Source organism: Grampus griseus, assembly GCF_964374135.1.
Source record: "Grampus griseus genome assembly, chromosome: 10".
NCBI lineage: Eukaryota > Metazoa > Chordata > Mammalia > Artiodactyla > Delphinidae > Grampus > Grampus griseus.
Window position 1 is genome coordinate 26,801,513 of NC_139004.1, and position 12,599 is coordinate 26,814,111.

General features: G+C 37.4%; 1 protein-coding gene across 1 annotated transcript in view; it reads left to right on the forward strand.

Annotated features, from left to right (window-relative positions):
• Window positions 1-1,573: 1,573 nt before the first annotated feature.
• LOC309828217 (ADP-ribosylation factor-like protein 6-interacting protein 6) overlaps window positions 1,574-12,599 on the forward strand; it is a gene marked incomplete at both ends in the record, with an annotated part of 30,940 nt that continues 19,914 nt past the window's right edge. The window contains 2 exons of the mRNA XM_082663480.1: window positions 1,574-1,747; window positions 5,868-6,008. Of these exons, the coding sequence (XP_082519606.1) occupies window positions 1,574-1,747; window positions 5,868-6,008 (315 nt within the window). The remainder of the gene's footprint in view (window positions 1,748-5,867; window positions 6,009-12,599) is intronic.

Genomic DNA, 12,599 nt, shown 5'->3' on the forward strand with positions numbered 1-12,599 from the left:
CCTACACTGGAAATAAGTCAATGTTTTTAACAATAAAATGGATAAATAAATGGTGGTCTAGTCATACATATAAGAGGGGAATGAATGACCTATTACTATTCACACCAACATGGTTGAATCTCACACACACAGGATGAAAGATACTGGACTCCAAAAGTTATAGATTGATTTTTCTGATATAAAATACAAAACCACAAAGAGAATCTATGGAAATTGAAGTCAACTAGTGGTTACCTTTTTTTTTAGGGGATGGAAGGGAATGGCTGGGTTGCTGGCGATCTTCTGTTTTTGATCTGGGTATTAGTTATATGGGTGCATTTATCATGGTGTACACTTAGGATTTTTGAAGTCATTCTATATTTAATACTTAAGGATTAACAACAACAACAACAAAACCTGGAAATTCAATTCTGATATATTAACTGTGAAATAAAATAGGGCTTTCAAATACCTCCCACATACATACCTTCCTTTGACCCCTCTACCTTTTATATATTTTGTTGTATTTAGATAGGCACAAGCTCACGTTATATTTCTCAAAGGAGACAATCGTGTCTCACAGCAAATATGTGCTACTATTATAAATAGATGGGTCTGAATGGCTAACCACCAATAATTCTGTCTCCCTCCACTCTCTCTCTTACAAACAAATGCACAAACTGAATATAACATTGTAACATTCTTAGATATTTGAATTTAGAAGAAGAAAATTTTCTTAATCCCCCTTACCATTTTTAGCCATTACATTTATTCTGTACATCAGCATGAACTACTCGATACATCATTTCTGAATAATTAAAATTTGTAACCAATTTCAGAATAATATTTTTTGCTGATGCTATGAAGTGATCATAATGTCAATCCAATATATCCTTTCTTAACTCCCAGGTAAAGCCAGAAAGGGGCAAAGGCAAGTACTATGTTAAAAATGTGGTAGCAGGAGGGGAAGCAGGGAAAGGGTGGAAGGAGGGTCTAGTATTGACAGAACATTTTGTGCCTCCAAAATTATTCTAATGCCATTCAATTTTAATTCAGGGTGAAGATTTGGGTCAGTTGCTCATTAATCCAATCTGGCTTTTGCTTCTAGGCTACTATTATTAACTCCCTTATTCAGATGTTATTCAAATGAGTCTCTCTACGAGAGACTGCGAACTGATGCAGGCAAAACATATTGTTAGTAAATCTTCCCCAGTTTGGCAACACATTAATGATGGATCTGGCATTCTCAGTGTCAAAAACTCTATCGGCATCTGTTACAACAAAATCAAGATAAAATGAACGAGAAGAAAACAAATGGAGACAGGGAGGGGGAAAGTGCTATCAAATATTTGAAATGCTTTACAGATTCTTTGTCCCCAAAGACTCTCTCACTTTTCAACCATTGGATCAGGAATTTGGTACCACATCATGCATATAACGTTCCTGGGGAAATATACAAATGGGTAAACACATAATTATGTGGAAAAACTGGGGGTAGACAGGTGCTTTCAATATAAAGTATCTGAATGCGTCTTTGATGGATTCCTCCTTCTTTGTGACTCTCTTGTCCCTATTTATACCCCTTCCACTAGGCATGTCCTCCTCTACACCCAAATGTCCAGAAGGTCGAGCACCGTGCCTGGCCCAGCATTCAACAAGACAGCATCTTTACTTCTCCCCACTAAAGTTCATCAGCCCTGAATCTCATTCTGCCAAAACCTTATTCTATAAGTTAATCACACTTACCAGGCATTCTGACCTGACCAACGTAATTCTTCATTAACAATTTATCCTACTAAAGAAATTAACAGTAGTATAGATTAGTCATCAAGAGCACAGATTCTGGAGCTAGACTGTGTGGGTTCAGATCCTACCACCAGCTGTGAGACCTGGGGCAAGTTTCTTGACTTTTCTTTCCCCAGTTTTTTCATCTGAAAAATGGGTAATAAAAATAGTACCTACCGGGGCTTCCCTGGTGGCGCAGTGGTTGAGAGTCTGCCTGCCGATGCAGGGAACACGGGTTTGTGCCCCGGTCCGGGAAGATCCCACGTGCCGCGGAGCGGCTGGGCCCGTGAGCCATGGCCGCTGAGCCTGCGCGTCCGGAGCCTGTGCTCCACAATGGGAGAGGCCACAACAGTGAGAGGCCCGCGTACTGCAAAATAAATAAATAAATAAATAAAAAGATGTTAAGAGCCATTGTCATTTCCTATAAAAAAAATTACTAATATTAATATAAGGTCATATTTTAAAAAAAATAGTACCTACCTACAGGGCTTTTAAGAGATTGGATGACTTAAAATATGCACGTTATTTAGGGCTGTGTCTGGCACACAATAAACATAATTTAATAGCTGTTATCCTTATTTATTAATTACATGTCAAGGAAATTTTATTTTAAATAGGAATTCTTGGAGATGCCAAAAATCTAGATCCAAAGAAAGACTTTCTAACTGGGAAAATACTAGAACAGCTTATGAGGCAGTTATGAAAAAAAAATATAGACAAATATTTTAAGAACTCTCAAAATATGTCCTCCCCCTAATGTATGATAACTGCTAGGTTACAGATTATTGAGGCCCAGTGAAATGAAACAGCCTGACTAAGGACATAGAGTTAGTAAAGGACGGTGATAGAGTTTGCCGTGGTAGAAATAAGAGGTGCAGCGCCAGGGATCTGGGTCACAGGACTTCTAATGAGAGTATACGGCCCAAAGAGCTTCAACTAGCCAAACATCTCTCTCCCCAGACTCTCAAATCTATATCTCTTTCTAGGTCTGTCTTCAGCTTCTGGGTAATATATTCAGGTGCGTCCAAGATACTTCTGTTTCTGTATCCCACTGGAAAAGCATGCAACTTATGACCAAAATGACCCTTTCTCCTGAACCCCCTGCTCCAGCCCTCTCCTTAGCTCTGTGACTGGCACTGCCACCCACTCCGTTACCCAAGCCAAAATCCTAGCAGTACCAGGACACCCCTCTTTCCACTTGTGTTTTTCTCTAGTGGTGGACCTACGACCTTAATTCAGAGCATCATTTTCTCTCACTGAAATGACAGCAGTCACATAACTGATCTTCCACTCAGTGTCACCCCCATGACCTTTTCTCACAATGTAGTCATAATTATCTCTAGAAAGTACAAACGATCATGCTAATCCACACTTGGGATTCGATGGCTCCCAGTTACCTATCAGTTCAAGTTCAAATTTCAAAACTTAGCTCCCAGGCTTCTTCCTGATTTTGCAAAGGGCCTAACTCTTCAGTATGCACTCCCCGTAATCTCTCAGCGGCAATCTCTGAGCTCCTTAAATTCACATATGCTGTTCCTTCTGTCCAGGCTACGTCTTTCCTCTGGTGGTGTTCCTGTATATTTGAGGCCTGGGTCAGGTAATTCAGGAAAATATTTCACATTTTATACATAATTTCATATATATGCATATATATATATATATATACACACACACGTATATATGCATATAAATATGTATAAAACACCTTAGAGTTTGCACCGTTTTACTGTTTTCAATCTTAAATTCAAATTAAAACTTCAAATGGTCTCACAGAATTACAGTAACTCAAGTTCTGTTTCTTCGTCTTTACAATTACTGTGCTAACATTGCTTTTTCAAATCTGCTGTTTATGCACAGGAATAGTTTGCACCACTGGGGTTGGACACAATGACTGGGTTTGAAATCAGAGGGGTTTTGCTTGGGGTGGCAAATGAATGAAGAAGTAACAACGTTTGTTTATACAGCTTTGTAAGGATGCCTTCGCATAGGAGTTTTTTTCCTGATTTCAGGGGAACAAAAGTGGGTCAGAGTGTTCTTGTACAGACTGTTTCTCAAGTAACTTTAATTCAAAATAGTCAACATGGTACCTTGGCACATTTGGGGGCTGCCTGCCCCGAGCCCTGTCACTACTATAGCTAACTCCTACCAATTCTGCTATCACTACCACTTCTTCTAGAATTTCTCACTAGACTAGAGTCCTTGAATTATTCTGAATTAGATGCCTGATGTTACAAACTCCTGGAATTTCTGGGCATGTGTTACGTTTACGTTACAGATGACCCTGCCCCTTTTTAATGGTCAGTTTGCTAGTGTATCTTTTTCATTACACTGTAAACTCTACAGAAGCAGGGGCTACACACTGTTTCAGGAGTAGTCAATCACTACAAACAAATATCCTCTTTACTGCTCTGTCAAAACGTAGCCCAAATCCTAACAAGTGTGGACTGACTTGATAGTCTCACTCTGACACAGTATCAGGATCTACCTTTTAAACTGTGTTCCACAAAGTCTAGTGAGGTCACCTTATGCTCACCTTTTGTGACCCGGCCGTTCAACATGGGGGTGGACCATGGTGAGTAAATACTAATCACATCCACGTGTCTGTGCCTGAGACCCAGTGCAGCACGCTGCAGAGAGAGAAGCTTGAGGGGACAAAGTGGGGCTGGAGTGTGGGTGTGGCGGAGGGAACGAGGGGGTGGAGGGCCCGGGAGCAGGCTAACAAAAAACATTTGCTCGTGTTCGTTTTCCCTACTTGGTCGGTAGGTAACATGTTGCCTCCTTTCTTCAACTGATGAAAAATTGTTCTCACTAAACCTTCAGGTAAAACTGTCTCCTTCAGAAAATATTTTCAGACTTCCTGTCAACACTCCCTTTCCTCTTAGGTATTCTCAAAGTATTATTCGCCCACATTCTGTGAAAGTACTTATCAGATTTTATTAAAATCTTCAGATTTTTTTTGTCAGTTTCTTCCACCAAACCGTAATCTGTTTGAGAACATGGATCTATTTTTAATTTATGTTTGAATTCCAATCACCTAATTTAGCAACTGTCCATAACATATATTGAATGTATGTTTGTTGAATTTTATAAAGCAGAACTGAAGACCTTCCACCTATAATGTTAATTGAGGTGAACCACAGAGGTGAACACTGGACTATTAAGTAGGTGGTCCTCAAACCATCCCTTTCTCTCTCTCTCTCTCTCACCTTTCTCAATAACTCTTCTTTCGTTTGTATAACCTTCTTTTTCCATGCATCCCTATTCCATAACAGGTAACTATGTGGAACTTGGTCTTTGAGAACTTGAGTCCTTCCAAGTGAGAGACAGACAACATCCCAGAATGGATAAGCCATTTTCTAGATAATATTCCCATTTATTATGCCCCTTCCCTGAATCTAGGATCGATGTTCTTGACTCAGGGAAGACAATGTATTTTCTAATTCTCTAACTTCTGTCTTGTAGAATGGCATCTTTCCTAAATTATAGCATCTCTTGTTTTCTTTCTAACAAAACTGTCTCACATAGAGAATTCACTCAAGTTTTGACCTCAGAACTTACCCCTTAAATAAACAGATCACTAGGAAAAAGTCCACCTTTCTTCAGATTTTATAAAAAATAATCCTCCTTCCTCTCGAACCATAAAATACTTCTTCTCAGCAAATTTAACATACCTGAGAGTTCAACTGTGTATGTGATCCTTTCTGTTCTGAGTGTGAGAAGACCCGGAAAGTTGAGATTATCATTGAGAAGTGGAAAAATTGGGGGTCTCCTGTACATTTTGGAGGTTATAAGTTATTTGAGTCTAGATTTTCCCACCCCCAGCAAGTGAAAATCATAATTCCTCACTCGCTGACTATCATGGATAGGATTCTTTGTCTGCCATGGAAACATTCTAATGAGGTGGGCTTCTTAGACGTTTCATTACCCAGTTTGCAAACACTAAAAAAGTGTGGGTAGGCAACATTTATCTATTTTAGGTGAGCATTAGAATCCAAGATAGTGTGAAAAACAATGGTTAAAACAGCATTGTTTAACATCTGAGCATTTGGAATGTTCCAGTTACTATACCACATACTTTATGGACGTTCCTCTGCATGATGTAGATAAGGAAATTGAGGCACAGAAACGTTCAGAAACTTTCCAAAGTTTACACAGCAAGTGAATTGAAATCCAGTTCCTGCCAGAGCTCACCTTCTATGCCTCCAACTCTGAAGTGCCCGCACGGTATGTCATATTTCTCCCAGGTGAGTGTAAATTTCTGAATAGTAAAGACCACGTCTTTACTCTGTTCAGTGCTAAGCCCAGGGCCTTAATGATTCTTAATTACATCTCTATATCATAAGTGAAAGAATTATAAGTGTGTTGAAGGTAAGAGCTGACATATATTCTGTTCCTTACATAGTAAAAGAAACATTCGCCTGTTTTTCAATTTTAGATTTCTTTAAGCTTGTTTAAATAAAATATTCAAAGAAAAACACATGAAAGAGGATACTCTTCATGAATGACAATTTTGGAAAGAATATTATGCTCAGAATGGAATAGCAGAAAGAACAACATAATGAAAGAACATTTTTCTTATACTTAATAGAAGCTAAGGTTTTCACGGATTATCCCCTATAATCATTATGATAACCTTCAGATGTAATTGCTACCATTAGCCTCAATTTTATAGATGGGAAATTGGGTCTCAGAGTTACTAGGTATCTTGCCAATGTACTAAGCTAGCAAGCAGTAGAGTCAGGATTGACCCTACGGAGTCTGTCATCAGAGCCTGTGTTCTTCATCACTTGCGTTAATACAGCACAGAGAAATACCTTCCCCCTTTCGTATCAAGTATTTTAGATTTTTAAGGACTTATGATTTGTTTTATATGCTCTATAAATTATAAAAAGTAAATTCCCATGGACCTGTCTCATAAAAACAAATTCTGGCCTTTCCATGGTGCATCGTGTGCACATTCTCTGTTGATCACTAGAGGGCAGTCGTCACGTTTTTAGGGTGGATTAATTCTGACTAGAAGCACTGACTCCATGCAAAATAAAGTCAGGCAACCACTGAAAGGAGAGTGTAAAACCAATTTAATTCTCCATGAATTCAACAAATAACTTTATGTGACACATTGGAGACAAAAACAGAGATTCGCTACTCCGTGAGTTTACAATATATTTGGGGGAGAGCTATGCACATGTAATAAATCTAAACAAGCAGTATGGACAATGACACCTGGCAGTTGAGAAGAAGGAACGATTCTCAGCCAAAGAAATAATATTGCATACTTATAAACTGCTTTTACAATTTTAAAGTCTTTGTTTCTACTGGATTCTCACACCTTTATACAAGTGTAATTCTCTCTGCCTCACATATAAGGGATCTGATCCTTGGAGATAAAGTGACTTGCCCCAATCGTTGGTTTGCTATTAGCATTGGTGAGATTTTCATTTGCATCTTCAAACCTCCTTTCAAACCATTGTTCTTCTTAACCTCACAGGAACTTAACATGTAATTGATAGAAATTGACCATTTCTACACCTTGGTGTTTTAGGTAATTGTTCTTTTCTCTAATTCTGTCTAGATATAGTTGGTGTATTTTTGTTGTTACTTTCAGACTTAATGCCTAAAATGGCTGAATAGATCAAATGTGTATTCTTTTTTTTTTTAAATTTCATTTAGAAAACTGAGTTCTATGTCTCAGACCTTGTTTGCCAAGTTTCAAGAGAGAATTTTTATGGTCAAATTATAAAACCCTGAAAATAGGACTTTATAATGGAAATGCTGATACAACCATAACTATAGCATTGCAACTGCATCACTATAAGATAATTGGTTTAGATAATATACCCTTCTGGAATGAATGCCATTCTAAATGATTGTGCATATCCATAAATCTAAGCTAACTCAGTAATTCAAAATTACAAAGATTTAAGTTTAGTACCAATAAGCAATAAACTTACGGCTACTGCTATAATAACTGTTGGTCGCTACACCCTTATTTCACAGCAGGTGGTCTGCTCCATGCTGGTTGCAGACTGAATGAAAGCAGGCAACACTTGGAAACTAATTTCTGAAGTTGATGGAAAACTCCAGAGCCATTTCAACTGGTGAAATAGTGTTGTGTTTTGTGCACTTTTTTTTTCTTTTTAAATTAAATGCTCTGAGACACTTGACCTTTCTGACAAACGAAGGGCAAACACAGCTTTGCTCTCATTTCACGTCACAAATACGTCTCTAGATATTTAAAACTGTCTTCAGCAGATTGATTTTTGTTCAAGTCATTATTAACACAATACCCCTGGTTAAAAAGGGAGAATAACTTACTTGTCATTGAGTGGATTTCTTTGAGTCAAAAAACTGAAAGAGGGCTTTGTTTAGTCCATCCATGTTTGACTCTAGACAAGCAGTCCAAGAAATCTTGCTCCCTTATTCCTAATCTCTTCGTTAAGAGCATCATATACTTTGTTTAAAATGTATGTTCAGGTTTCACAACTTAAAATGCTCATTTTTAAATGATGAGGTAGACATTTGGAAAAGCCTTCCTTCCCAGGAAGAAATAGTTTCACGCAGCTATTGATGGGATTCAGTCCTCCTGGTTTTAGAATCTGACGCTTTTCTTGAATATTGATGAAGTGTTTTTCTGAATTATTATAAAGTATATTAAAAATCTTTATTAATATCAGCGGTTTAGGTTACTTAAGAGTTTGGTCTAGGTTTGTATGAATGCTACCTTTTTTTTCTTTCTTTTTTTTTTTTAATACTTCCTTATCTAGAACCGAACCTTACACAGAATAGTCACCAAATCAATTCTTTTCTCTTTTTCTTACTTTGAAGAAAATGGGGTACATTTAAAGGGAAAGTGGTATTCAAGATAAAAGAAATAGATGATTGTTGAAGACAAAATCTGATGACAATGATTGAAAATAGTAAAGAACATAGGTAAAAACACTAAATGAACAATAATATTGAATTTGAAATAAAAATAAATGATTTAAGCATCATGGATTCCTATGAAACAATATGTATAGTGTGAAATGGTTTCACAGAAACTTCAGTTGAAAAAGGTATTTTCTTTAGCTAGGGTTTTTCACTTCAAAAATAAACTATTATGTATTTTAATCAATTTGAATATAAAAACGTATCAAATAAATTATGTAATACCTATATTCTTGGATAGGGAAGCATATTTTATTTCATTTTTTAATTTATTGAAGTATAGTTGACTTCTTTTCTTTTCTTTCTTTTTATTCACTGAAATATGGTTGACATGGCATTTTTTTAATTTGTTACCAGTGCTTTGAGTACAATAAGCACAGTAAAATCTCACAAATGGAACCTTACAGACTTTTGTGCAACATATGTTTAAAAACACTCTTCAGGAGGTTTCCAAACTGCTGAGCTTTGACAGTTCATTGATTTTCTTGTTGTTGTCTTATGAAGTCACACATTTACTCACATTACACTGAGATGTACAAAAAGAATACATTTTCTTTCTATTTCACATAATAAATCTCATGATAGCCATTCCCCTGGATAATGCGGAACTCCGTTCCCTGTCAATCCCTTGGGGCACTGGGCCTCAGACAGTAATTTAGAATGCCCCTCTAAGTAAACGTGTAGTGTTTCAGAGTGGCACTCATTTCCCCACCTCAACTCCAAGATCACATCTGAATGTATGGAGGGAGGGGCCTCATGTGACCATAGTTTGCATTTTAATTTTACTACTGGTGAACTTGCGGTTTATTCTTTCTCAGCTCATTTGGGGGCCAAGTCCTCCCACTTATGAGGACCACCCTCAAGTCTCACTGGCATTGCAGACCCTCTGAGATATAACTGCAACTTCCATTTAATTAGGCTCTGGCAAGTCACTGAATTCAAAACCAATTTGCTCCTACGAGTACCATCTTTTCTGCCAACATCAGTCAAGACGCTCAGCTAACTTGTGTGTGTCCCTTCCCACATTTCCAAGTGCAAATGGAAAGTTCTGAGTCTCATGCCAGCTGAGATTAACATGGAAGCTGAGATGCTTGGGGAGGTCTGTGTCAAGTTTCTCCTTTGCCTAGCTAAGTGTATATGCCATTATTTTTCTCTGATTATGGTTGACCCCAGGTTGGTACAAGACCAGCCTTAGTGGACTCTCTTTGTTAAGTGTGTAAGTGGGGCTAAAGCTTCTATGCTACTGATCATCTCATCAGTCCATCTTTCCCATGTTCTCTCTGCTCATGTTGGGAGCTCTGAAGAGAAGCCTGTGCTACAGGCACTTCTCCCCTAACTTCCCTTCTCTTGTCCAACTTCTTTCCACATTTTTCTGAGGCTGGAGGGAATTGGCTTGTCTCTTTCTCCTTTTTCCTGGAAGTGATACTTCTGTATATTACATTCTTCTCCTTCCTTATGTGGAAGACACTGTACCCATTCCCAGGGGCTATAATGGTAAATTGATTGCATAGGGCTTACTGTTAAGGAAAGAGAATAAAAGTTTGTTTGTTTTTAACTTCTTTACTTTCAGCCTCTCACCTGTAATTTCTTGTAATATCAGAGCACCTAGTGCTTATTCACTAGTACACTTGGGTATGATCATAATAATTATTCAAATATTGAAATGCTTGTTTACTTGGTAAATAGCCACAGAAGGTGTCTAGTATAATACTCAGCATAGTGATGCACAATATTTTTTTTAATTTTTAGAGGTTTTTGAGCATGGAAGAGGCATTAGACTTCTTTCTAGCTAATTCCTTCACTTTCAAGGGGAACACTGAGATGTATAGAGGACTAATATTTTTTTTTAACATTTTGTGTTCTGGGGATCCCATATTTCAATAGGACTGTGAACATAAAATTATGCTATAACTAAAAAGAAAATATAATTTTCACCAAGGCTTTTCGTTCTTCCCCTGAAAGCACTAAAGATTAAGTGAAAAAATAAAAGGTTTTGATGAGCATCCTCCTTGTACAAACATGGAGAAGCGATTTCCTTAACCCCAAGTGACATACTTAAGGGAAAGAAAAACGAAGGTGATCATGTCCTGGTTCTTCTTCTACCCTGAACATTCTGGGACCTTACATTGGTGAACAGCTCCACTCCACATGCTTTTGTGACCATGACCAAGAGGAGTTACATCAGTGACTGAAGGAACGGGAGGATTCTCAGATAAGCATTAGCTGCACACAAAAATGTTCCAACACTGCCGTATTCTATAGCCAATTTTTTTCACTCCTGGCATAAATATTAATGGATTTTGTAAGTCAGGAAATGTTTAATGACCAAGAGTTTCAAGCCAAGTCATATTTTCTATCTTCCTCCATGTTTTTGTGACCTCATTGCTTTGATTTTCTTTCCCCCCCTTTTGTCTCACACAAAGACATAACTTTCATTATTCTCACTATGTAATAAAATTTTATCACTAATCTAATGACTGTCACTACTTAGAATATCAGTGGAGCATAGATTTGGATCAAAGGGCATGTGGCATTCTAGTGAACAATTTATTCTGAAATAGCCTTGCGGTTGGGTTGAAATGTTAAGTTGTTCAGTAAGAACTATGCCTCTTTAATTAGTTTTGTTATCTGTGCTTAATATTACAGAGTGTTCTTGTGGGTAGAGCCTTGGAGATTTCACTTTGTACTTGGCATGAGCATAGTTTCCAATTTGGAGATCACAGAAAAGCATTGTCACTTCAAAGTCACCTAAATTACACTTCTTTCTGCTGTATCAATTCTATGCAATTTCTTTCACCTTGAGTTTATTTCTCATTTGGTTACTTTCCTCTGACTTATCTTACTATTGCAAAATCTCCCTTTCTTTTCTCCAGATGACACTATTATCTGTTCAAGCATTTATCCAAATAGAGTTCTTTCTTCCCCATTTGCACATTCCATGAAGTTTTATAGAAGTCATGAGTATCTTCTCATCATTTGAAATTTGTTCTCGCCATCACTTAACACACACATTGTATTCTTTATTGTCTGTTTCCTTGAAAACACTCTCATCTCCATCCAAATCTCAAAATCTGGGTCATACTTATTTTTCTACTTTTTTTTCTGCCATCAACCTAAGAGGCTAGCAAAACTTGGCTATCATCTGTTCCTTGAGAAGGTCCTTGAGAAAGACATTCTTGGATTGTAAAATTAGGAAGAGACTGAGAGAATATTAACATCTCAAAAACAAACCCAATTTATATTGCAAGTTTTCTCAAGCAAATGCTTTAAGAAAAAGGAGGTCAAGGGCCTGCTGACAGGGAATAAAACCTATCCACAGTTTAGCCAAGGTGAGAAGAACAGTAAGATTATCTTGATCAAGAGTCTTTGTGCAGGAATAACATGACCTCTTTGTTTGCTATGCCAAAAGTAAATCTGGTATCATATGCTTTTTGTTTCTTGGGGGAGGAGGTGTCTAAATAATGTCCTCAGATAAGGAGTGTTTACAGTGTCTGAACAGTATGGTGAGTTACTGGAAGGGAAAGGACCCTTACCCCATCGTTTTCTCTCAGCAGCCTAATAGTGTTCATATATGAAATCGTTCACTATGAAATCCTTTACTAAATTCATCAATATCTTTGGTAAAAATAGGAATGCAAGAGATTTCTGTGTATTAATTTTGTATCCTGCAACGTTACCAAATTCATTGATGAGTAGTTTTCTGGTAACATATTTAGGATTTTCTACCTGTAGTGTCATGTCATCTGCAAACAGTGACAGTTTTACTTCTTCTTTTCCAATTTGGATTCCTTTTATTTCCTTTTCTTCTCTGATTGCCATGGCCAGGACTTCCAAAACTATGTTGAATAAAAGTGGCGAGAGTGGACATCCTTGTCTTGTTCCTGATCTTAGAGGAAGTGCTTTCAGTT